The sequence below is a fragment of the Ovis canadensis genome, chromosome 17, assembly GCF_042477335.2.
Source record: "Ovis canadensis isolate MfBH-ARS-UI-01 breed Bighorn chromosome 17, ARS-UI_OviCan_v2, whole genome shotgun sequence".
Classification (NCBI taxonomy): Eukaryota; Metazoa; Chordata; class Mammalia; order Artiodactyla; family Bovidae; genus Ovis; species Ovis canadensis.
This window is the reverse complement of record NC_091261.1, coordinates 57027913-57055080: the sequence shown is the minus strand read 5'-3', so window position 1 is coordinate 57055080 and position 27168 is coordinate 57027913. Positions and strand designations below refer to the sequence as shown.

The window sequence follows — 27168 nt, the reverse complement described above, 5'->3', positions numbered from 1 at the left end:
GCTCAAATGTAGGGGACTTACTCTATCTGCAATTAACATCCTCACAGGCAGGCAATCAAACATCACCTTATAAGACGAATGAATGGACCCTTCATAAATCAGTTCCTGCTCAGACCCACTTTCTTCTTGAAACGGTGTCTGTCTCAACTGCCCCTGACCTTGCTTGTTTGTAGATTATATTACTCTAGGCTTCCCAGGTGGTGCAGTGGTCAAGAATCCACCTGCCAGTGCAGGAGACACAAGAGATGCTAGTTTGGTCCCTGGGTTGGGAAGATCCCCTGGAGGAGGGCATGGCAACCCACCCTAGTATTCTTACTTGGAAAATTCCATGGACAGAGGAGCCTGGTGAGCTAGTCTATGGTGTTACAAAAGAGTTGGACGCAACTGAATGACTGAGCATATATGCACAGCTCAGACTCTAGTTGATGGTGGATTTCAAAAAGAGTGGAGAGCAACATGCAATTAAAAGCAAATCCATTGCAAAATGGAGGGCCCATCTTGCATTAGATGTTAGGCTTTCTGCAGCTGGTAGAAATGATCCTGGAGAACCACTGAATTGTTTGAAAAACCAACCTGACAACTGAAGTTGGGCAGAGCTGGATTAATTAATCTCAGAAGACAAATCCAAGGAAAGTATCCAGACAGACGTTTTGAGGGAATTCTGTGAATATCACAGGACTAAGACAGGCCATTGAGAAATCAAAATGCCCTCGAATGTTTTTGCAGACATGACTTTCTTTGCTCCAGGAAGGCTGCTCTTCCCAAGTGTTCAGGGTCCCACCCTGGGCCCAGCTCAGAAGGGCTGCCTGTTTTTGGGTGTGCCAAAATGTTCATTAAGATTTTATGGAAAACCCCAAGTGAACTTTCTGGCCAACCTAATATGTGCATCCCAGACAAGATGAGCACAATGGAACTTTATGGAAGTGACCCTTAACAGCTGTAGGATCTGAATAAATCACATGATGGGAAGACCCCACAGGCTCATCCATTTCATCCTATCTGTTTATGGTTTCCCTGGAGGGAGTAGGTGGGGGACTGGAAAGGGGAGCACCCGTCCTGTTACAGCTGGGAAGTCAGGGAGGAAGGTGGGGTTTCCCCAGCAGACAGAGGTGTCCGGAACCCCAAATTGTATCCACAATGGAACTTCATGTCTTCTACAGTCATATATATATCAAAAGAAAAAATGAGGGACTTCCCTGGTGATCCAGTGATTGCCAGTGCAGGGGGCCAGGTTCCATACCTAGCCCAGGAACTAGATCCCACATGCTGCAACTATGACATGGCACAGCCAAATAGATAATGTGTGTGTGTGTGTGTGTGTGTGTGTGTGTGTGTGTCCATGATCAGTCATGTCTGACTCTTTGCGGCCCCATGGACTATAGCCTGCCAGGCTCCTCTGTCCATGGGATATTCCCAGGTTAGAATCCTGGAGCAGGTTGCCATTTCCTTCTCCAGGGGTTTTTTCCTGACCTAGGGATTGAATCCTCATTTCTTACATCTCCTGCATTGGCAAGCAGATTCTTTACCACTAGCACCACCTGGGAAGCCCATAAATAAATATATACATAAATAAATATTTTTCAAAAAAACGAAGATGAAAAGAAAAAAATGAGAGTGAGAGAACAATTGTGAGAGCGCTCCAGGCACCCCCTTTCTCTGTTCCTCTCAGTAAGCATGTTCAGGAGTTGGTGGCCCCAGGAAGACAGACCTCCCCGCCCCCTAGGATGCTCCCATTGCTTCCTGTCTGTAGGGTGAGTCTCTCACAGATGCAAGCATCAAATATGTCCAACAACACAGCCCCTAAACAGAATCAGAGTTCTCTCTCCCTCCATCTCTCTCTGTCTCACACACACATACATGGCCCATGCGTGTATTTCATGCTTCCCAGCTGATTCAAGGCTGCTCCAGGACAGTACTGGCTGTCTGCAGCTCCCCTCCTGCTCCCCACTCCCGTCCCTCCACTTGCACAGGGTGACATCCTGGTGTCCCCTCCTTTGAGGGGCCCCCTCCCAGAAAGATGGCTCACCTGCAGGCAGCGTGGAGAACTCCACGAAGGCCTCCTTCCTTTCCCTCTGCTCCAGGGGCAGCTGCCAAGGCATCTGATGGGGCTTGGCCAGGACCTTCACCTTGTAAGCCATGTTGGGCCTGAGGTTGCAGAACTGGTACTTGTACCTGGCGGCCCTGACGACATCCAACTCCTGCTCGTTGAGGAAGATGACATGGCTGTAGTTGCTGTTGGTGGGCAGCCAGGACAGCTGGGCAGAGATCTGGGTGATGTTGTCCACGCGCAGGTGGGAGGGAGCCACCACCACGTCCTTGCCCACCAGCAGTGTGCACCGCAGCTCGTCTGAGCTGCCCCGGCTGGTGACACACTGCACGGAGATGCGGTAGGTGCAGGCTGCCATGTTCAGCTTCTCCACCAGGGCCTTGGTCCTGCCGCCCAGCGCCAGGCTCAGGCGCGTCTCCGCGTCCACCAGCACGTTGTAGCTGTTCACAGTCCCCCAGCCAGGGGGCACTGCCGGGGGCTCCCAGCCCACAATGACACTTTTGGCGAGTTGTTTGATGAGGGTGATTTTCCGAGGGTAAGGCACGATGTCTTCTCCAATGTCATCGATGTTCACGTCCAGTGTCCCTGCTCCGTGGTCGGCGAGGCTGGAGTCCGTGAGCGTCGGAGAGTGGAGGTCCAGAATGTTCTCCCCTTCCGAGCCGACGCCCGCGTGGTTGATGAAGTTCTGATCCTGGTCGTTCCCCAGCGTGCTGGCCAGTCGAGACTCATTGTCCTGGATGAAATCCACGAAGTTGGAGGGCACCAGGCCCCGCTGCCCGTCCAGAAGCTCCCCTGTGGGGCCAGGGACAGGGTTAACACTCGAGCATCCCATGGGGGCCCCCAACATCCTGCTGTGGAGTCTACACCTCCCCTCGAGGGGACCATATGAAAGCAATGCGGTTATGGTGGATTCCTCAGTTCTTTCCAGGAACCTCTTCAACATCACCTCGTCAGGAACGCCCTACCCTGTGTCTGTACCCCACTACCTGCCATCTTCCCCCCTCATCAGTCATGCTGTCTTTCCCCCATAGTGCCTACCACACCACGATCATCCCCTGTGTAAACCTCTCCCAATCAGGATGAAGGTCCGGGAAGGCAAGGACCCGTTCTTTTTTTAATTGAAGTATAATTGCTATACAATGTTGTATCAGTTTCTGCTGTACAATAACACGGATCAACAATATGTACACATATATCCCCTCCCTCTTGACCCTCCCTCCCATTCTCCCCCCACCCCACCCCTCATCACAGAGCATCGAACTGAGGTCCCTGTGCTGTACAGCGACTTCTAATGAATGGGTAAAGAGCATGTGGTACAAATGTAAAATGGAATATCACTTGGCCATAAAAAGGAACAAAGTTGGGTCATTTGTAGTGATGTGGATGGACCCAGAATCTGTCATTCAGCGTGAAATAAGTCAGAAAGAGAAAAACAAATAATACCTTAGCGCATGTGTGTGGAATCGAGGGAAATGGTACTGACGGAGCTATCTGCAGGGCAAGACTAGAGATACAGACATAGAGAGCAGACTTGCAGACACAGTGGGGGAAGGAGGGGGTGGGGCGAATTGTGGGAGGACAGGGACCTTTGTTCCCCGCTAGCCCTAGAGCGACATCTGGCACACAGTAGGTGTTCAGTAAGTGTTTATCAGAAGAATGAACAGTGCGTGAAATATGTGGGTTCGCAGGCTATTACACATCTTACTCTGAGTTTTGATTGTATGATGACACAAATGGCAATTAAAAGGTGACTTTCCCCCTCCTTGCAAAGCAGTATGTCCATCTTAGCAAAAGTCCCCAAACGTGTCCATTTGGTGGGAAACAGAGACGATCTGTCTGGTGCCAGAGCCACCCGTAGGCTGAGTAGCCAAAAAATGCCACCAAACTAGCTCTTGCGGCCACAGGCGATCCCAGCGGGGATCGCTTTTTTGTTTCAGGAAATAGTCTCATTTCTGTGTGTTCTCTTTATTCATGGGGCATGAGAGCCCGCTGAGAGCAGAGCCCTGGAAAACCGTGAAGTGTTTTGAAGATCTTCAAAGATGACACAGTTTGGATAATCTTGCAATACCAGCAGGCAAGGGCTGTTTGTTTCCCTGATTTGTCGCAGAAAAGGCTTGACTAGGGGTCCCGGGGTCTGGGAGGCTCAGAGTATATGAAACGAACAGTGGGTTCTGCTCCCAAAAGACCCTCCCTCAACGCAAGGGATATGCGATGGGCCCAGGAGAAGGAGGCTGACCACTGAACTGGTCCTGATTCTCCCAGAATCAATGAGAGTCTGAATCTGCTCCTGTCCTCAGCTGGGGGGCGGGGTGGGTGGGCCTTGAGATGTCAATCTTCGCCTTGAGGATGCTCTGAAAACACAGCCTCATTCGACACAAGGGAAGAAGCAGGCGGGGGATGGGAGTGACGGCAAGTCCTATGTACCAGGCCCCCACTTCAGACCCCACACCTTCTTCCTTATTTATCCTCACAGCCACCCCTCAAGTTGGGAACTGTGACCCTCTATCTGTACAGTGAGGGGCGATACTTCTCCCCTGTCACGTGGACAGAGAACTGAGCCTTGCTGCCTGCCTTTAACCCAACCTCCGGAAAGTCTACATGGGCACAGTGCTGGTGCAAATATTCTAGAGTATTCCAGCGAGGGTTTTCTGGCAGCCACCCTGGGCACACGGGCCACCCTGGGCACAGAGTTCTCCCTCAGCGTGCACCTCAGTGATGGCAACATGAACTTATGTTAAGAGCTCAAACTGTTTTGCCACTAGTCCTGGTGAAATTCCTTGAGTGGTGCAGTCACAGCCATGCCTCTGTTCCCCTGGTAGCAAACGGAAAGCGGGAATTTCAAGGATCTCAGATTCTAGCATCTTCCCAGACAGAAAACCAGCTAAGGCTGGGCTGCTGACCTCAGGCTACCAGACCTCAGGCCAAGACATCAACACCAAGAGCCGAAAGTGTGGCCAAAAACTCCAAGAAAACTTCATGAGCTCGTGAAAGAGAAATCGGCTTGTTTAGTAAGAAATAGTTTTTTCCTGCTCAGAGGAAACCAAGACTCTTCTATTAGGGCAACAGAGAAGTTTAGGGAACCGAGAAATCTGGACTTATGAAGCGGCTGGGGATGTTACATGCTCATCCTCTAGCTACGAAAGTGACCAAGAGTATGAGTTTTGGGTGGAAGAGTTTGAGATTCCTGATTTTACACCGAGGCAAGTGCCCATAAAGGAAGTGGTCAGGCAGGATATGAGGCCAGACCGCCCAAGGTTAACAATAGAGCTTGAAGGTCAATGGGAGCGCTGTTAACCAGGTGAGGTCACCTGAAAGGAGGCTTGGCCCTGCTGTGGAGAAGGTGCTGTGCATTAAGACGGGGACAGTGTGGAGAGACACTTGTCTGTCAGCCCCACATGTCTGCAGCAGCTCCTGGGAAGCTCCGTGGACGTGAGATGATGTCCACTACATGTCAGAGGGTTGCTTGGGGTTAAAAATAGGAAACCCCACTCAGTCAGCCAAAAGGAGAACAGACACTTCGTGATTCTGGAGGGCAGGAGGGTCAGAGAGGAGACTGGGGTGGCCAGAGGTGATGGGGGCCCGGCCCTGACCTGGCTTGCATGTATCCACTGCCCACCAGGCTCTCACTGACCTTCATAGAAGCCGTCCTCATCCATGTCTCCATAGACGTAGAGATACTTCCCTGCTGTGAGGGGCAGCTCAGCCTCTGGGTTCTCATTGGGCCCATCGAAGGGGTTATAACTAGAGGGAGAGAAAAACCCACTAGGTGAGGCTCTGGGTGGAGACTGACACCAGCCCATCCCTTCCAGAGCTCGGAGACCTCCTGTCTGCTCCTCCTGTCTGCTGTCACCTGGATATTTTCTTTTTCTTTCTTTTTTTTTTTTTTCTTTTGCCTGTATATTTTAGACCCATACAATGGTTTGGTACCTGTGAGTTGTCCGTGCTCTGAAAACTCAGACCACTAATGTCTCAGCTCACACAGATTTAAAGCTAAATGGTAATTCTGCAACCAAGCTGTATACTCAGGGTCCTTCGTATCAGATGTCATTTGTGTGTGTACACATGTGCTCAGTGTGGAATCATATAATTCCAAATTATATTGTGACTCCCTGAACTGCAGCCCACCAGGCTCTTCTGTCCATGGAATTTTCCCAACAAGAATACTGGAGTGAGTTGCCATTTTCCGCCTCCAGGGGATCGTCCCAATTCAGGGATCAAACCCATGGCCCTTGGGTCTCCTGCATTGGCAGATGAATTCTTTACCACTAGCGCCACCTGGGAAGCCCAGAAGAGGTTTAAACGATTCCAAATCATATGTTTTAATAAGCTTCTAAGTTGGTAAGCAAATGTAAAAGCTACTAAGGACTTCCCTGGTGGTCCAGTGGCTAAGACTCCAGGCTCCCAGTGCAGGGGGCCTGAGTTCAATCCCTGGTCGGGAAACCAGGTCCTACTTGCTGAAACTAACACTGGCGCAGGCAAATAAAATAAAAAGCAATTAACTCTATGATGTTTCAATACATTTATTGAGGGAAGGTAGAATTGTATGACATATACTGTTCAGTTATCTGTGTACCTTTTAGGCTTTGCAATACGACATGATTATCTTTTCCCTCGTGAAAGACTCTATCATGGCCATTTTAATGGTTATATAATATTCCACTGGGTGGACTAACATTCTTTAATTGATCCCATGTTGGGCATGGATATTTCTTCAAACGTTTGGCTGATATAATCAGTGCTACATCCAATGTCCTTATCAACATATCTTTGCTCACTTGCCCACTTTCTTCCTAAAGATGAGTCCCCAGGAAGCATACTTATTTGGCCAAAGTCATGCACATTTTAAAGGTCTTGGGTATGTTCAGCAAAATATACTGAAAATGATGTACATTTTATCTTCCCCTCTCTACCAGGACTATAAAAATGCCCACCTTTTCAGGTCCTCAAGATATTGGAATTCACATTTTAAAAAATCACCTCCAACTTGCAAAAAGAACTTGTGACATTAATTTTTAATTTTCTAATTAAAAGATTGATTAATTAAAATAACAAGAAAGGCCTAGTCAAGAAAAAGAAAATGTGACATGACTGATCATGGCAGATGGCTGGGTAAACAAAAGAACAGAGTTCCACTCATTGTCCTATCACACAGGGGCTGTAGCCCCTAGGACAGTGTGCCCTTGAAGGATTCGGGATGGAGCAAATGGAATAAGGCTTCTGTGGTTTCGGTAAGATGGGCATCTTAAGAAAGACTTTCAGCGACTCCAGGTTCTGGCATCCTCCCAGACATACAAAAGCACTAAACTCATTAACTTGAGAAATGTGTTCTTTGTGATCAGTAGGGCCTCCCTGGTGGCTCAGAGGGTAAAGCGTCTGCCTGCAATGCGGGAGACCCGGGGTCGGGAAGATCCCCAGAGAAGGAAATGGCAACCCAGTCTGGTACTCTTGCCTGGAAAATCCCATGGACGGAGAAGCCTGGTGGGCTACAGTCCATGGGGTCACAGAGTCAGACACGACTGAGCTACTTCACTTTCACTTCAGTACTATTTTAATGCTTGACTACATGAATTTCCCAGCCAAAAAAATTCATGTAAGTCCTGGTTCCGCCCCTAACTCTTCAGAGTAGTTTCTCAGAGCTACCAAGGGCTGTCTCTTAAGCCACAGTCCTCGTGATGCCCTGAATAAAATGTAACTCAAAGCTTTCACGTCATGCATTTTTTCTTCAGTCAGCAGGAGTCTTTCGCTGTAACTAATCATGGTGATGTGATGATGGTTACACACCAGCAGCCCCTTGAGTTACCAGCACTTTCCTCTCCATGTTTTATTTGATTCCCATTAATGCCCGGTGAGGAGTGCAGAGATGATATTAATATTATTATTCCCAAAGTTCATGGCCAATTGTGATGACTTATCCAAAGTCATAAGCTCATTAAGAGGTGGGTGTGGAACCAGAGGGCTTCCCAGGTGGGCTAGCAGGTAAAGAACCCACCTGTCAGTGAAGGAGACATAAGAGACATGTGTTTGATCCCTGGGTGGGGAAGATCCCCTGGAGGAGGGCATGGCAACCCACTCCAGTATTCTTGCCTGGAGAATCCCATGGACAGTGTAGCCTGGCGGGCTACAGTCCATAGGGTTGAAAAGAGTCGGACATGACCAAAGTGACTAAGGCGGCAGGCAGCTGGAACCAGAATGAAGGCCTTCTGATCTTCATCCTGTGAAGTTTTGACTATACCAAGCCACCCTTTCCCTCAGAACCCAGAGGTCCAGGAACATCGTCCAGTGCTCTGAGGGTTTTCCTGTGTCAGTAACTTCCCTGGGGCATCTGCATCAGGAAGACAGCACAGTTTACAAGGTGGTCCCTCTGGTTGGGGGTGGGGTGGGGTGGTAAATACACCACCAGGAAAACACAGAGGACGGAAATGGAGCTTGCTGAGCACCTTGGCTCTGGCTGGTGACCTCGTGTTGGAAGCACACGAGTTGACCACATGTGCTTTCTCTTTGCCTGGTTTCACGCTGGCTGTGAATCCAGACTCTGGGTGCCTTGGCTCTTGGGCACCTTCCCTGGAATAAGGTCTCGTCTCCCCAGGAAAGTGAAGGGAAGGTGAGTCTGGCAGGCAGGCAGCCCCTGCAGCCTTGAGGGACCAGGTTCATCTCTGGGAAGGGAAACAAAACTGGCGAGGAAAACAAACCCGGAAGCCAGCTCGGCATCCTGGCCATGACTCCAGCTCACTGGCCTGGAGGGTGTGTTGTGCTGAGCAGCTGTGCTCAGCCCGGCTCCACACACACACAGGAAGAACCATCCTCCAGTCAGACACAGGGTAGGTGTGAGCCCTCCTTCCCAGGTCCCCAGACTGGTGTCCTCAAAGCTCTCCCCAGCACTGTGGCAATGTCCCCACAGAGCACGCAAAGGATGCTCACGGGAGCAGTCGGCATTCAGATGGGGGACCCTCCTCAGGGGCTGTCTGGCATCCTCACCCAGGACTCTCCAGCCCAAGGTGGCTTCTCCAAAGGCTTCCATCATCTGAATGTCAGAAGTGGGTGTGCACTGGTAAAATTAGTGGATCAGCAGAAAATAATTTACTGATCAGCAGATCAGTTATTCAAGATGATTCTCACTGGAGGAAGCAAAAGGCTTTGAAGGTATATGGATAGCTCACACCCACCACCTCTGCTTGAACAAAGTCTAAGCATCTCATGCAGAGGCATCCACACCATTGGTGACAGCTCCTGAAGTCTGATTTCTAAGCAGTTCTGTGCACAGCCCTGAGGTGGGACTCTGGTGCCTGATGCCAACTAAGAGGGTAGCGGCGTCTGCCTTGCCTGCCCTGGCCAGCCTGGCCTGTAGAGGGTCACTGGAGCGTCAGGGAAGACTAAAGCCCGGGTCTTTACTGAGCATAAAGTACTGGAAGTCTGACTTCTGTATCTGCCTTTTGTGACTATTTGATTCATTCGTGTCTGTACGCATGGCTGACTTTGGGTGGAGGCTTATTGCATTATAACCAGGTAGGGAAGTTGCAGCCAGGTGGCTAACCCTCACCCATCTCAAAGTTTTCAGTGGTGACCACCAGGAATCTGAGAGTCATCCGTGACCAGATTGGCTCACTGGACACGGACACACGGGTCCTCCAATGAGAGCTCAGCTCCCGGGCCATGACGGCTGCGTGATACGGCCCAGGCACTGGACAGACAGGGAAGATGCTGGAAAGGTGCTGAGCAGGGTGTTCTGGGCAAGGGTAACACTTTTTGAGTTTCAGTTTGCTGCCTGTTATGCAATGAATTGTATCCCCAAAAAAGATGTTCGGATGGGGCAGAGTGGAGTGGGGCGTCTCAGTTGAGGAACCTCAAGGATGCTGACAGCCATCTGGGAGAGACAGGATGGTCCTCCTCTGGGGGCTTCAGAGAGCACAGTCCCACCCACACCTCAACTTCCCACCTCTGGCTTCCAGAACTGGGAGAGAATGGATTTCTATGGTTTTAAGCCATCCAATCGGTGATAGTTTTGAATGGCAGCCCTGGGAAACTAACACACTATACAAACTCTTTCTATCAGAACAGAGAAACTCTTTGTTTTGTTCACTCACTAAGTCACGTCCGACTCTTTGTGACCCCATGGACTGCAGTACGCCAGGTTTCCCTGTCCTTCACTATCTCCTGGAGTTTGCTCAGACTCATGTCCATTGACTTGATGATGCCATCCAACTACCTCATCCTCTGTCGCCCCCTTCTCCTCTTGCCCTCAGTCTTTCACAGCATCAGGGTCTTTTCCAATGAGTTGGCTCTTCTCATCAGGTGGTCAAAATATTGGAGCTTCAGCTTCAGCATCAGCCCTTCCAATGAATATTCAGGGTTGATTTCCTTTAGGATTGACTGGTTTGATCTCCTTGCAGTTTCAGGACTCTCAAGAGTCTTCTCCAGCAACACAATTCAAAGTATCAATTCTTCGGTGCTCAGCCTTCTTTGTGGACCAACTCTCATATTCATATATGACTACTATAAAAACCATAGCTTTGACTATGTGGACCTTTGTCGGCAAAGTGATGTCTCTGCTTTTTAATACTCTGTCTAGGTTTGTCATAACTTTTCTCCCAAAGACAATCTCTTGGCATTCTCCAAAGCCTGGCTGAACTCCCACCTCTTCTCAGTGCCGGGGAAGGGACCTATCAGCTCACGGAAGGTCCTACCCATCACCCCACCTGCCCCAAGGCCGCCCACCCTCACAGATGCTCAGAGGATGCAGAGAGGAGCATTGCTCTTACCTGTAGCGGGCGACACACAAGTGGACCTTCCCCGAGTACCTCTGCTTGGCGGTGTTGGAATTCCGATCATTATCCATCTATTAAAGACAATGGGTGTGTGGGTTATTGACACCAAAGCCTTCACATTTCACGCTGGAAACACACAGGAGATCTCTTCCACAGTCTCCCCAGGGTTTTCAGCCTCATGTGGTGAGGACGCTGCCCACCAAGAGATTCTGCCATACCTGGGTTCTCAGTTTTGGGCATGACCCAGAAACAGGGCAGGCTCCTGGGTCACACAGAGAACATTTATAAAGGACTCATCTCCCCTAATACTGTCTGATGTCACTTCTATGTGGAATCTAAGAAATAACACAAATGAAGGTATATGCGGAACAGATAGACTCACAGACAAACTTAGGTTACCAAAAGTGGGGAGGGATAAATTAGGGGTGTGGGATTAACAGATATGCCCGACTGTATACAAAATAGATGAACAACAAGGATACACTGTATAGCACAGGGAATCAGAATCATTATCTTGAAATAATCTATACCGGAGTATAATCTACAACAATACTGAATTGCTATGCGGTATACCTGAAATTAACATAATATTGTAAATCAACTATGTGCGGCATATACATGCTAAGTCTTTGCAGCTCTGTGGACTGTAGCCCGCCAGGCCCCTCTGTCCATGGGATTCTCCAGGCAAGAATACTGGAGTGGGTTGCCATGCCCTCCTCCAGGGGATCGTCCCAGCCCAGGGATTGAACTCTCATCTCTTACATCTCCTGCATTGGCAGGCGGGGTCTTTACCACTATTGCCACTATAATATTGTAAATCAAATACACATCAATATAAACAACAACAACAAAAAGAACAAATAAAGAGCTACTTAAAAAAAGATCTCATCTTCTCTCACAGAGTGGTGAGCACTGTGATTTAAGGCCCAAGACGGTCACTGCTCCAGAGCCTGCCAGGCTCCTTGGAGGACAAAGTTAGCCCAAGCTCTGTGTCCTCAGCCCTCGAGGACTCCATACAGGGAGGGGAGTGCTCGCACATGGATGGTGCCTGGTGCTCCTGGGAATCCTGCGTGGAGGAGGCAACACAGAGCTCCTTTCTCCCGGTCCCCCCTCCCCCTGCCCTACTCCTCTCTGCCCATGGGGGCTACAACCATCTTGGGGTTGTGGGGAGGGTAGGATAGGGCCCCAGGCTGGAGGAGTGGGTGGTTTTTCTCCCAGGGGAGGGTGGGAGTGACTGTGACTTGTCATGTGTAGCCTCCTCCCCTCGCCCCCACCCCAGGAGAAAAAGGCCCGGGGCTCCTGCCTGCTCCCTCCCCACAACACACTCCCACCCCTCCCCTCTGGAGCGGGCTCCCCAGGAGTCAGGCCACATCACTCTGGTCTCAGGACCTTGCAGTGGTTTCACCCTGGACTGAGCCAAAATTTGAGAGCTTGCTTGAGGTTTCAACTCGCCTCCCACTCCACCCCTCAAGCTCCTCTCTGGCCCAGCGGGCTTCCCTTGGGCTCCTGCTCATAGATACAGACCAGAAATGGTCCATGGCCGGTCTGAGAAGGGCCGCCCTGTCCTCTGCCTCATCCCTGCTTGTTGGGTTCAGGACATTCACTGTCAGCCGACTTTTAGATGTTGACTCGTTTATGGTCATTCTGCCCATGAGAGCAGGGACTCCCTTGTCTGCACACTGGGCCCTCACACCCTGATATAGAGTAGGTGGTCAATGAAGATGAGTTAACAGGAGTGAAGGCAGGGAGGGAACTAGGGAGAGAGGGTGGGAGGGCCACCCACAGCCACAGTCCACACTGTGGGTAGCAGGGCAGCTGGCTGAGGCCAGGAAGGACTCACGTCTGATTCAAATCTGCATCTTGGGCCACCGGATCTTGACAGGAAGGTAGGCTTGACGGACAGCGGTTCCGGCTTGTCACCCGGGAGCGGGAGGGGCCGGATATATTCACCGATCACAGTGCGGCTTCCAAGGGCGCTCTCCTGACCTGGACACGAACATTGGAATGGTTTGAAAGAAGGTACAAAGGAAATAACCAAAGCACGCTGGACATTTGCCTTCCCCGTGGGTCTTTCCTGTCTTTGGCATCAGCCTTTGAGTTTCATTTCAGAACCCACCCATCTCCCACTCTTCATCTACACCCTCTGCTCTAGGCCATCCATCTGGCAGAGTCCATTCCTGGCTACACTGATTGTTTGGTGGAGAGAGTGTTGCACGCAAGATGGGAAGGTCCCATCAGAGAGACCTTCGTGGGAGTCATGAGCAAAGAGGCTCTCCTTTTTCCCAGCTTAAAACAGAAAGGAAATGAGATTTAGTAGTATAGCAGCCACACCGTCCCCAGGAGGAGGAAATCCCATCTGAGAAGGGAGCCTGCTCATAGGAGGAGCTGGAAGACAGAGAGCAGGAATCAGGTCCAGATGGCATGGTTGGAGCCCTTGAATCCACCTGTGTTCATATGCTCAGTTGTGTCCAGCTCTTTGTGCCCATGGACTGTGCCACAGCAGGCTTCCCTGTCCTTCACTATCTCTGGGAGTTTGCTCAAATTCATCTCCACTGAGTTGGTGATGCTATCTAACCATTGCAGCTGTACCTGAAGCTAAGCCATCTTCATCTACTCTACATGATAAATAAATTCCTTTTTGCTCACACTAGTGTCTGTCAGCTTTCCTGTCACTTAATATTAATAATACAACCTGAACAGTCCTGACACACACAAAGTGGCCAATGGTCAGGTTTACGGCTGAAAAACACTTTTGATAAGAGATTCACTAGGGCCAAGCAGATCTCTACCCATCCTGTCCTCGTGGGGTTGCTGGGCCCTATCCCAAGCACAGTTGGGGGGAGGTGGGGCGGGCCGGGAAGAATCGAGTCCCTCGACCAGTGCTGGCCCAGCCCGTCAGATTAAAGTCAGCAGTGTATTTTTAGGATCAGACATGAATTACAGAAGTAACTTTTTCCCCTTCCCCGAGTTCTCGCTCCCCAGTGGGCTGCAGACACCGATCCCTGGCTTTGTCTAGCCTCTGGCTATGGCCTCCCATCATGGGGACTGCTTCACAGAGGAAGATGACTCACTGAGCCCAAACCAGGAGAAACAAAACACTGTAAGAAGTGTTCCCACAAAGACTGCATGGAAGTCACCCCCTCAGTCCCAGTCTGATTAACAAAAGGGTGGCAAAGCATCACTGCTGCAGAGGATTGACGCTGAAGTAGACCCCAGGTGCTGCGAGGAAGCCACATCCCAGGGAGCAGCAGGATGGCCCTGGTCACTGCCCAGGATCCGTAATGCCCACAGCAGCGCTCGGCATTCAGCAGGCGCAAAGTCCATATTTACTCAGTGAATCAACTCTCAAATCCTGCAGCCTCAGGAAGTCAGCTGAGGACGCGGCCTGATGCTTCAGGGCTGCAGTGGAAGGGTGTTACTCTGACATGGGACTCACCCAGGTCAATGACCTGTGAGTGGAAGTGATGGGTCCTACTTCAGGGTGGAAGCCCTTTTGAGCCAGTGTCTAATTTGCTACGCCTCCTTTCCCCTGAGATGGAACATTCCAGACAGAGGAGGCTCAGCATTCCCAAGTGAAGACAGTGTGGAACCCATTCCTTGATTTGGTTTGAGGTGGATATGCAGCAAGATCAAAAGAGAGAGAAACTTGTGCTATTTTAAGCCCCTGAGATTTGAGGATGTTTGTTACTGCAGCTGAACCTAGCCTGTCCAGACTGATACACTGTTGCTGGGAGTAGCAAGGAGTGACACCACCAGAAAAGGTGAAATGACTAGAGTTGCCTCCTATTTACATTTAACTTAAACAAATCCAGTTCTGTAGAGAAAAATAATCTGATGCCTGCGGCATGTTTTACCTGCCCTTCTGCTCTTTCAGTGAATGTGAGATTAGACACAAAATCATGTCGTGCCCTCAGTTGTACATTCCTTCATGATCTGCATGCCTCAGGATACATATTTTTTGGAAAATATGGCCACTGAGCCCCAAACAATGACTTTATCTGGGGTTTCACCAAAACTCAGCTCCAATACTGGAAGGAAACTGGCAATAGAGGGGTGGCCCTGCAAGATGACACGCCCCCTTCCTAGCAGATGTCCAGGGATCATTCTGTTCCTGTGTGGTTCCCGCCTTGCTGGTTGTAGGTGACTCTACTGCACAGAAGGTGAGTCTCGACCCCACCAGGTGCTCACAATCAAGTGGTCCTGTCCTCCTCACCCTCAGGCTGACCCAGCCTCTGGCAGGAGGACCCCGACAGGACGTGCAGCACACCGGCCTGGGCCTGCTCTGATTCTGCACTGGCCCTGCCCACTCCTTCCATCCCCCACCCTCCCCTCCTGCATAAGGAGGACAGGCCAGCCCAGCAGGGAGTTTCCTCATTACCCTCACTCTCCAAGTGGCCCCTGCCATCTGCCAACAAAGAACGACCTTGAGGAGGACTTCAGGATTGCACAAGGAAGCCCCCTTGCAGGCATTCCTCCCATGGCCCCTGATGCCAGCATAGCAAGGATGCTCTAAGGATGCTGCCAAGTATGCCTGGCTAAGGAGCTGGTCATTGAGCACAATGGCTCTTCCAAACGGCTAAACAGAAGCCTTGGTGCAAACCTACTCTTGTACCAGGATCTAGAACTCCCTTAAGAGAGATACAGCCCTCTTTTGGTTTTGTTTGTTTTGTTCTTAGTCAGCATCCATTTTCCTCCATCACAAATCAGATTGGTTTTTCCAGATCAATCTGGACGCCAAATGACTCAGGTCAATCACTGCTCCCCCTCCAGTGACCCATGAGCTCGCCCTGGATCTTGCCCTGGACTAACACGTTCTCATGCTGTGCAGAAAGGAATTCACATGGAGGGAAGCCTGGGGCTGCTACTTTAAGAAGGGTCTGCTGACAAGTCAGGCTGCACTGCGACAGGGAACGCAGTTTCTAAACCTTTCCCTACGCCAGTGGGACAGGCTTCCTAGGTGACAGGGCCATTTCCCTGTAACTAGACTGTGGGCCCATCCTGGTTTGTGCTGAGTGCCTGCCTAGCTCAAGCAGTCTGGAATTCTGGCGTGTGCTGGGCAGAGGTGCCCGCATGACCAGTGCCCAACAGATCCTGTATGCTGTATCTACTCAGTGTCCTTGGACATCATCCCTGCATGCATATAGCTGCATTTTTTTGTTGTTGTTGCATAGTGGGCACTTCAGGTGGTCTTCCTGGGGGAGAAGGGCATAGGATGTCTGCACATGGATTCTTCAGACACCCCATCTCTTTGCCCTCAGGACCCACTCTGTGCTCGTCCTGTGTTTCTGTAACAGGTCTGAGCCAGGAGGACAACTCTTTACTGAGTCCTGGACTCATCAACCATGCTGGGGACCTGGGGACCCTGAAAATCGTGCATGATTGAGCTCATGTGAGCCCTGAGCCACAAACCTTTCCATCCAGTGGGGACTGGAGAAGTTGTTTCATCTTCAGGGCTCATGGCTCAAACTCTTTTTCCAGGAAGCAGTCTTCTCTGATCATCCTAAGTGGCCCTGGGTCACCTGCTCTCGTCACCTGACTGCTCGTGTCTGCCTGAGCGAGCAGCTCCCTACTCACTCATCTGTGCCCCTGAGTCTTGTCTGGTCTCCATACCCAGCGGGGCTCCACATAGGGCCTGCCATCTGTGCAGCATCGCAGCCTCCGTACCTGAACACGGCCTGGGGAGTACCCTGTGCTCAGAGCTTCGGGGTGGTGGTGGTGGGTGGGGGGGGACCTCCCTCTCCCTATCTGGTGTTTCATGGCCTCTTTGCATTCTCCCAATGCATGCACAGGATGGCAAGGGAGCGGGAAGGAGGGATAAGCCAAGAAACATTGTTCATCAAGATACACGCTGCAGCACCTCATTTTAATAATAAAAAGCACCCAGAAGAACTTATCCTATGTTCTGACAAAAATTTGGAGAAATCTGGAAATTCCCTCCCTTTCGTGGAATTCTAAAGTAGGGTTCTGGCAGACATGTCCCCTAAAATTAAAAAAAAAAATCAACTGCTTTACAGGAGAAAACTGGGCCTGTGACCTGTTTAACCTTCACTGAAGAGAAAGTTCCGTAACCAAGCAGGGTACTTCATTGTCTACACTGGAAACTTCCCCTGAGGTTACATTAAATGGCTCTGTGATTAGAAGTGATCCCTCAGAACCACGCAGAGTGAAGTCTCCCTGCTCTCCACTCTGCTTCCTGAACACAAATGTGATGGGAACGCATTAACATTCACCGCGGGTACTACTGTTGCCTTTGTTGGAACAAAAGTTCCAAGTACATCACAATGTCATCGAGAGGTCGCTGGATGAGAAGGGAAACAAGGGAAGTTGAGCAGCCCGCCTGGCAGATCCCAATGCAGACCCCAGAGCCAGGTTCCTCGGTCCAGGTCGCAGCTCGCTGCTCGGCTGGCTGATCCTCCAGGCACCTTGGCCAGCGTCATGTGCAGAACAGGGCTCAGAGCAGGTGGGAGGGAGCTTACACCTATTCACACGCATCAAGGGTGGTGCATCGAGTATGCGTGGGAAACGCCAGCTGCCCCCGTACCATCCCAAGTCCTGCTATGCTGGTCACTCCCTCGGTGCTGTGAGAGGCTCTGTCACACACCCCTGGCTGTGCCCAGCTGTTCCCAGCTTGCTGGCTGCACCTTCTTCTCCACCATGGCCGAGGCGGGAGGGAGGAAGTGAGGGAGGCACTTACCTTTTCCGATGGAGGGAGCCAGTCCGTTCATGAACCTTGGGAAAGACTTGCTGGGGGACGAGGGGACGTCCAGGGAGGCCAAGGTGCTGCCACCCAGCAGGTCGATCTTGCCAGCGTGCTGGCGAAACTGTTCCAGATCCCGGGACAGCAGGCTGAACTGCTCACTCTGTGTCCGGCATTTCTCCTCCAGCTCCCGCACCTTGCACTGCGCACGGAGACCCAGACTCGTGGTTAGCAGGTGGCCTGGGCTTCTGGGGCCCCGTGTGTCCGCACACAAGTGTGTGTCTGTGCATGTCTGTGCATTGCACGTGTGTGCACAAGACTGAGTGTTGTGTGTGCATGTGTGGATGACAGTGTGTGTGTGTGTGTGCATATGAAAGTGTATGGCCTGAGTGTGTTTGCACACGTGTGTGCATGTGTGTGGTGGTGGTGGTGGGGCTGCCTCCTGCCTCCACGTGAGAATGGTGGCTGAGCAAATCAAGCTTCCTGTCAGTTGGAAGCTTGGCCGTCAGCCAGGTTCTCTCGTAGGGCAAACGTGGGAAAGCACAGGTGCCAAGAAACCCTGCAAACACTCAGATCTCAGCCAACCGCGGATTGTTCTCGGCTCTGTGTGCAGCCCAGGCACTTTGTGGTTGGCACGCCTCACTGTAGCTGCTTGAAATTTGGAGCAGGAGGTGGTGAGAGCCCAGCTTTGGGGACGGCTCAGTTGCTAACTCCACGGATGCAGTTTTCTGGTGGAGGCCTCTGCCCCTAAACTGCAGAACCCCAGGGCACCCTGCTTTAGCATTAAACGGAACTGCTACCTGCTTGCTTGGGTTAGCAACATCACTGCCGTCTGCAGACACTGGGGATATTTAGGGAGGCGGGAGTGTCCCTGGGTACACATGGCAGGGAGGGTACCATGGGCAGCACCCCCATACACGCCCATCTTTGCCTGCTTCTGGTTCTCAGTTGGGTGGGCGTGATCCCGCCATACTCCCCTTCCTGGGGAACCGAGATCCATAGTCCCTACACGTCCTCCCTTGGTGCAAAAGCAAAACTCTGTTTCCTGCAACAAGAATTCCCTGCACCAGTCCACAGCTGGACATCCACCTGAGAAGAGGCACGTGGAGGGTCCACTTTGCCTCCTCCCCTGCTGTTCCCTTCGTGCCACCCCCCCCCCCCATTCTAGTAGCTCCTTGATTATTTCTCGTCTCTCTCTTAGATCATTTAAGCGCCAAGCTTGTGCTTTCTGGTCTCCTGACACATCTTCAATGCTTTGCATAATACTGGCACATCCTAGGTGCTTTTTGCTGAAGCGATGAAGAGAGAGGGCTCCCTGATTTGCAGGCATCATGCTCCTCGTGGCAGTGGCTTGTTCCATCTGTGTGGTGGTCCTGCCTCGTCTCCCTTCCTTTGTGATAAGTGGACAGCGTCATCTGCTGTATTATTAACTGTGTGCATCGTCTGACTTCTTCCACTAAAATGTCGGCTCCGTGAGGGCAGGAATTTCTGTCTCCTTCTTTCTCACTCAGCACTCAAACTAGAGCTTGGTACCAAGTTGGGGCTTGAGAGATGTCTGGATTCATGTAGGTGAGCAGACAGGGATATGGACAGTGGTAGACCGATGCTGTCTTCCTCCCCCTTCTCCCTCCTCCCTCCTCCCTCTCCCCCTCCCACTGGTATTAAGCGTTCAGCTCCTTAGGCCAGAGTGAAGTGCTATTTATGTCTGAGATCATGGAATTCTAAAAATAGACCTAACAAATCCCAAACCTATAGTTAATTTCTTTGATACATTAAAATAATTGGCAAGATTCTTTTAAAAGGCTGAATGAGCTTGGGCGTGATGGCTGTCTCCACTGAGGAAGACACAGAGGAGACACTGGGCTCCTCCGGGCACAGGTGTGGACAGGGAGCGATCTGCCTCCTGCCTGGGTCGCCCATCGCGAAGATGCAGGACCTGCCAGGGAGCAGCTCTGACCCCAGGATGGCAACTGCCGATGCCTCAAGGCCAAACGCTGTGGTTTTCTGGGCTCAGTCCTGAAGAACAGACTTTTGCTCCAAGGTCCTCAGGTGGGGAAAAGCAGCTGCCAACAGCCTCAGGTTAGAAGGGCACTGGAAGAGCCCTGAGATCACCTGTTTATCCAGGTGTGCCACCAGCTGCCATGGTAGTGCATGTGTGTGTGTGGAGGGGTGGGGGTAGGGGTGTCAAGTGACTGTGGAAGGATACAGCACTATTTAAATAGCCACATTCTCATTTTAATGTGCATGAGAAAAATGCAACTGGCCATCAGATCCTTCATGTGTATATCCTCTGTGTGTATGTAAAACTAACCTAACTCAAAAAACAGATTATTCTTTGATGCAACTTTTGTGAAATAATAAAATTAAAGTGATGGAGAACTGATCAGTGGTTGTCAGGGTCTGGAGTTGGGGGAAGGGTCTGACTTTTAAGAAGTAACATTTCCCTGGTGGTCCAGTGGATAAGAATCTGCTGGCTAATACAGAAGACACGGGGTCGATCCCTGGTCCAGGAGGATTCCACATGCCATGGAGCAACTAAGCCTGTGAGCCACAATTATTGAGCCTGTGCTCTAGAGTCCATGATCCACAATAAAAGAAATCACCATAATGAGAGGCCTGTGCACGACAACGAAGAATAGCCCCCACTCACCACAACTAGAGAAAGCCTGCACACAGCAACGAAGACCCAGGGCACCCACAAAAAAAAAGTAACATAAAGGTGTGACTTTGGTGGGGTGGAAAGTACTCCAGATGGTGGTATATGAATCTATATGCACCACCAAATCCCATGGAATTTATCACCAGAGGAAGGACAAAGAATGACTGTATGTAGTTTGGCTGCTGACACTGTGCCCACATCAATTGCCCGGTTTCAACAGTGAGCTCCAGTCACCTACAATGCTATCCATGGGGAGCTGGGTGAAATTATGCAGCACCCATCTGTGCTATTTTTGTAACTTCTTGTGAATCTCACATTATTTCAAAATAGAATTTTAGAAAGTGTGCAGATTTAAAGAAAATATGAAATAATTGTGTAGGTGGCAGGCAGATACAGAGAAAACCTCAAAGGTGCTGGATGAACAGCTGGTGTGTGGAGACATCAGATTAGGGGCCTAGAGGGCTAAGAGCAGCCAAGGTCTCAGAAGCCCACGTGGAGGTCAGGCATTCAAGGCACCTGGAAACAGCCCAGGGCAGGAACTGATACCGAGTAGGGCCCTGTGGGGCTCCTGGACACAAAGCCTTTCTGTGTCCCCCGTTTCTTTGATTATAGGAAATAATCTTCATTCAGCCTCCATGACCATCAGTGAGTCTCAAGAGGCAGATCTCAGTTTTTAATTAGGGAAGGGAGGGGCTGAAAGACCAGGGAGAAACAGCCAAGAAAAACAATAGTGCAGCCTTGGGGCAGGGTCCTGGTTCCCCGTCAATGGACATAAACAATATCTTTGAGCTATTTTGCAGATACTGAACTCCCTCCAGGTAGAAGAAGCTAAGGATTAATGATGGATAATGGTAGGCTGCCCCCAAGCAGCCCCCAGACCAGTTGGACCTGAGGTTGATGATGCTGACTCCCCCTTATCTCACCACCAACCCACCAGAAGAATGTCCATGAGCTCATCATGCCCTCTTTGAACTATTACTATAAAACTTCTCACTACTCTCTACGAGTGGGGGACACGTGGTATTTCGAGGTGTGAGCCCACTGTATCCCCCTTTGCCTGGCAAAGCAATAAAGCTATCATTTTTGACTTCACCCAAAACTCTGTCTCCAAGATGTGATTCAGCAGCAATGCACAGAGAAGCTAAACTGGGCATCAGAGCTCCTGACTTACTTTGCTGGGGGAAGGTGGGCACGGGGATGGCAGAGGGGAGACTGTGTGCTCCCAAAAGGCCCTGGGGGACTCAGACAAAGCCAGGGAGAGAGGCTGGTGCTCATGCAGAGGCAATGGACCACTGCACATTTAGGTACTACTGTGAACTCCACCTCCTGGGTACCACCACTTTGCCAGTCCAGAACCTGAGCTCTCAGAGGGTCTCCTTCCAAGGAGTAAATCTTTGTTCAGGGTCCTCTTCACTGATGGGGACTGTGGTGGGCGATTTCCCCTGGCAGCTGCCATGGGGTATGCCTGTAGAAAGGAGGGTTGGCTCTGATGTGAGTGATGAGGGGAAGGTCCTGGGAGGAGGTGGATCAGAGGTGATGTCAAACCATTGCTATAAATTGAACATCCACAGAGGTGGTGGGGAATGCTCATGAGAGGAGGGGAGCAGGGCAAACCCATAGGATCTTTGGGGACCATGGTGAACCAGGGCATGTTCACTTTGTCTAGAGGAATGTCTACTTTTTAGCATCGGGCCGGACCCACCCTGGGCAAAACTTCCAGTTTTCCAAGAGAGGCAAAGAATCTTCATGTTAACGTTAAAAAAAAAAAACTCTCAGTCATTAATAGTCGGAGGGTATGTCGAGGCTTACTGTCCAACACGGCTCCTGTAGAGATGGACACGGCCAGGGGGCCGCCACTTTGTGATTTTACTTAATGTGACCACATGGGTAGCAGTGCCAGGCAGCTGCCAGATGCCTTTTCTAATTTCAGGGGGAGAAGGTCTGAATGGCGAATGGATGAGACATAGGGACCCAGGAAACCCAAAGAACGTCTCATAAGTGAGCGTTTCCTCTGGAGACTTCCCCCTCCAGGAAGGAGGCAGGTTTTCCTCCAGAGCCTCCTCTGCATACACACTCAGGGCCTGGCTGCAGCTGGTCTCTGATGCTGAGCCTGGCAGCTGAGGCAGAGTCCCTCCCATGACCCCGAGCTGCTACCAGAAGGAACCAGTTCCAAGTGATGGAGAAAGAAAACAGCAACCCCACTGACCAGCCCTGGACGACTTATTGGGATGTCAATACTGACCTCAGGATGCAGGGCACCATCCCTCCGGCTTGGGTGGCAAGGCTGGCGGGGCAGAACCGCGCCCACGAGTTAACCCGGCTGCTTGCGTGTCCCCATCCCCGGCTCTGCTCCCCCTACCCCGGAGACCCGCCACCTGCAGCATCAGGAGCGGAGGGTGGCTGTGTTTCTGACCACAGCGGAACAGATGGCACAGTCATCGGGCAAGTAAACTCTAATTGGGATAAACAGCAGAGACTTGCAAATTTGGCTGTGGGTATTTATAAAGATGAAGGAAAATACATCCAAAGACGTGCCTGCTAGCACTCCCAAGGTCCTCCACTCTGGGTTTCTCATCTGCAAAACTTCTGGGGTTTGTAAAAGACAGCAAATGAGTAGGGGGTAGTGCCCTCCAATGTGTCCAAATCAGGATCGTTTTGAGAATCCAGGGACACGGTGAACTCTCAATACTTAACACAGCAAAGTCGGGGATCGGGGGCGTCTCAGCAGGGCTGGGTTGCTGTGCAGCAATGATTTGGGAGTAAGCTGTTCCGTGTAGTATCTTTATGTGTAAACAAGTTTTGTGATGCTATTTATTATTTACTGAAAACCTGCTATGTGCTGGGTCCTGCTGGGGACTTTCTATGCATGATTGCTGATGGCCAGAGAGACTCTGAGGGTAAGTTGATGGAGCCCATTGTATGAATGAGAAAAACAAGGCCAGATGGACTAAAGACCAAGGTCACATCCCTAGGAAGTGGCAGGACAGATGCAAGCCTGTCTGACTCCAGGATCTGGGCTGTGTCTAGATCGCTGACCTCCCTCTCACTCACTCAGGGGACCTGGAGGCAAGTCACATAAGCTCATTGGGCCTCAGTCTCTTCATCTGTAAAAATGCGGGAGAAACTTGCCTTCCAGGACAATAACATATTATTAAGCCCAGACTCTCGCAGGCACGGTAGGGGTTCCATAAGTAGAAGCTAAGATCTTTTGTCCTCTATGGGCAAAGGACACTCAGTTCAGTTCAGTTCAGTTCAGTCGCTCAGTCGTGTCTGACTCTTTGCGACCCCATGAATCACAGCACGCCAGGCCTCCCTGTCCATCACCAACTCCTGGAGTTCACTCAAACTCACGTCCATTGAGTCGGTGATGCCATCCAGCCATCTCATCCTCTGTTGTCCCCTTCTCCTCCTGCCCCCAATCCTTCCCAGCATCAGAGTCTTTTCCAGTGAGTCAGCTCTTCGCATGAGGTAGTCAAAGTATTAGAGTTTCAGCTTTAGCGTCAGTCCTTCCAATGAATACCCAGGACTGATCTCCTTTAGGATGGACTGGTTGGATCTCCTTGAAGTCCAAGGGACTCTCAAGAGTCTTCTCCAACACTACAGTTCAAAAACATCAATTCTTCAGTGCTCAGCTTTCTTCACAGTCCAACTCTCACATCCATACATGACCACAGGAAAAACCATAGCCTTGACTAGACGGACCTTTGTTGGCAAAGTAATAACTCTGCTTTTTAATATGCTACCTAGGTTGGTCATAACTTTCCTTCCAAGGAGTAAGTGTCTTTTAATTTCATGGCTGCAGTGATTTTGGAGCCCCCAAAATAAAGTCTGACACTGTTTCCACTTTTTCCCCATCTATTTCCCACGAAGTGATTGGACCAGATGCCATGATCTTAGTTTTCTGAATGTTGAGCTTTAAGCCAACTTTTTCACTCTCCTCTTTCACTTTCATCAAGTCAATTAACTAGTGACTCAATCACCCTTGCTTCTCAGATGGCATCATGGTGTGCTACTAAATCTCTTCAATTGTATCTGATTCTTTGAGACCCTCTGGACTGTAGCCCACCAGGCTCCTCTGTCCATGGAATTCTCCAGGCAAGAATACTGGAGTGGGTAGCCACGCCCTCCTCCAGGGGATATTCCTGGCTCAGGGATCAAACCCAACTCTCTTCTGTCTTCTGCATGGGCAGATGAGTTCTTTACCACTAGCGCCACCTGGGAAGCCCTCTTTCATGGTGATGTCCAGTTAAGAAATACCCTCCACTGCCAGTTTCACACCTACACCTGTACCAGCTCTTCCATGTAGCTACATATACACAGACAAACCCCATCAATTCACCTAAACTGGCTCTGGATTCCAGGACAAGTGACTGCTCTGAACTCTAGAATCTTTACAGGATGATGTCATGTTGATACTAAAATGTAACAAATAACCAAAGGGAGACTCTGGTGAAGATGACTCTAATGCTTTGTATCCTATAATGTGTATTTATTAAAACACAAGTGTCTTAAACATTTGTTTTAGTTCACATGATGAATGCCTTTATCAAATCCAACTAAAACGTACTGAATTCTGCACTGGTGGGTCTGGATCATTGGAGTCTTTTGCTTCTGTACAGACATGCTTTCAGCACAGAGATGTCCTGTGTGCAGATAAATACATTTCACGGGTGGGACCTCAGAACCCAGGGCTGCCTGTTGACTGTAGCTTTTGCCCTCAAGGTACCAACTGTGGTGAGATGGGGAGCATTAGGGAGATGAAGCTGGTGTCAGAAGGTGAGCCCCCAAATACCTGAGCATCCCGGTTTCTTTGTTCCTAACAACCTCGTTCTCCAGCTAAGACTCATGGGTACAGGGTTGCCAAGGTTATTCCCAGTAGGCGGAGAACCCATGCCCACCAGAATTACTGGGCGAAAGAGAATTTTTAAGAGATTTAAATGCAAAGCATTAAGTTTAAGCTTCTTTATCTGAGCACTTCTCAGATTCTCAACTTGGCTAATATTGTCACACTTTAGTAGCAAAATTGCACTGCCTTATAAAGACTCCAGAATTCAGATGTGGCAGAGCCATGCCACAGGGCCCCTACTCAGGGTGACTGCTCTTCCTAGCCTCTCCTGTAGGTCGTTAGCTCTGGCTGGTGACCCAGAAACAGAGGTGACACCTGTTGCCTCTATAGTTGAGACATAGAAGAGCTCTCCCTACCACGACGGTGATCAGGAAGCCATATACTCTGGCTGGCACAGCCTCAAGATACAGGGATCCTGGATCCCTGAGTTACCATGCGGAGGGGAGCTTCATGGAGGATTCACATATCTGCAGTGGCAAGAAATGAACCCTTGTGCTGAGTGCAAGATTTTGGTGTTTGTTACTACAACACACCTGCGCCTAACCTGACTTACACCAAGAGACCAAGAGATCAGGGACTAAGGTCATCTGTTTGATGGGACAAAACATTTATTTAACCACAAGGACACTCCCTTGCCAGATGATCACTGAGCATCTTAACACAAGACACGCAGCAGCATGGAATCTGAGGCCTTGTTTAGGGACCTGTGGGAAAGTTTTCATTTTAATTTTGTTTAAAATCAGGGAAAAATGAATATAATAATGAATCCAAGCTGGATTACATTTATCTTTGTACCCAAGCAGATGTAAAATATAATTTTTTATATCTTAAGGGAGGAAGGGTCCCATGAAAGCAAAAGGAGCCCAGGACCCATAAAAGTCACTGGGCAGCCCAGATGCTGACCCCCACCTTGAGATTCAGGGCCCTATCTGCTCTTGGATGAGACTTGAGGATGAATGGAACCCATTCAGGTTCTTTCTGGCATCACCTGCAGGTGGACGCCTTGGTCCAGGAAGTGGCCAACAAGCTCTGGGAGCCCTGAATAATTAGCCGCAAACAAACAAGGCGCACACACAAAGCCCTCAGTACTGACACACAGGTGGGTACCAGCTCATCACGGGTGAAGATGCCCCCTGCAATGGATCCCGGAGCTCACTGCCTCCCAGCCCAACAGGTGCTATGATTTATCAGCCCTATAGTCATGGACCATTTCTTCTTTGCACTTGACTTTCTCAGCGACTTGATATGGTGTTACCTGTGAATCCTCAGGGACTTCCCTGGTGGCCCAGACGGTAAAGCGTCTGTCTACAATGCGGGAGATCTGGGTTCAATCCCTGGGTTGGGAAGATCCCCTGGAGAAGGAAATGGCAATCCACTCCAGTACTATTGCCTGGAAAATCCCATCGACAGAGGAGCCTGGTAGGCTCCAGCCCATGGGGTCACAAAGAGCTCTGCTCTTAGGAGCTGTGTGTCCTTGGCAGGGGGCTCAGCATCTCTGTGCTTCAGTTGTCTCCTTAGTGAAATGAGGGGGATGCTATCAACCTCTCTGGGTGGTATTAAAAGGATTAAATTCCATCACACTTGTCACTCGTGACCACACGATGTGCACTCCTGTCTCTGCTGATGCCCAGAGGTCAGAGTGAGCTGCCTGCCCACTGTTTCTGAGTCTGGCTGCTGCAGGAGCTGGGCCACCTTTTGGTGGCAGGAGAGCTGACCCTGCTTTGCAGGGAGGTCAGGATTCCTAAGTCAGAGGATGCTGCCATGCAGTGGTGGAGATTTTGGATTCTGGCGCCAAACTCCTGGGGTTGGCATCCAGACTCTGCCCCTGGCTCTCTGCCCCTGAGGCTTAGTTCTCTGGACCATGCCTCAATTCCCCTGGTTGTCATGGATATAAAAGGGACAATATTTCTGTCATCTCCTAGGTAACCCACAGATGCATTCTGAACGATGCCCAGTTGAGAAGGATTCAATAAACACTGCTATTGGCACTGTTGTAGTTACAGCTATTTTCTTTTGCTTCTTTGTCCTGAACTAACTTTATAAAGTGTCAAGGAAGCTACATAACTAGCACCTGCTCTTAGGCTGTTAGGTTTTCAAGCAGAGCTCTCCATTCCAACTCTGAAAAGGTGTTTTCAGTTGACTCTTGATCCTTGTCTT

At 50.3% G+C, this 27168-nt stretch overlaps 1 protein-coding gene across 5 annotated transcripts in view; it reads right to left on the bottom strand.

The window, feature by feature from the left end:
- The window catches only part of RIMBP2 (RIMS binding protein 2), a 125403-nt gene that overhangs the window by 43357 nt on the left and 54878 nt on the right, over positions 1-27168 (bottom strand). For 3 of the 5 annotated variants that reach the window (XM_069557608.1, XM_069557610.1, XM_069557607.1), the window contains 5 exons: positions 17504-17708; positions 12650-12795; positions 10804-10880; positions 5679-5788; positions 2027-2839 (listed from right to left, as the gene is read on the bottom strand). In XM_069557608.1, coding sequence (XP_069413709.1) covers positions 2027-2839; positions 5679-5788; positions 10804-10880; positions 12650-12795; positions 17504-17708 — 1351 coding nt within the window. Of the gene's footprint in view, positions 1-2026; positions 2840-5678; positions 5789-10803; positions 10881-12649; positions 12796-17503; positions 17963-27168 lie in introns of those variants that run through there. The other 2 variants (XM_069557609.1, XM_069557606.1) reach the window with 2 other exon arrangements.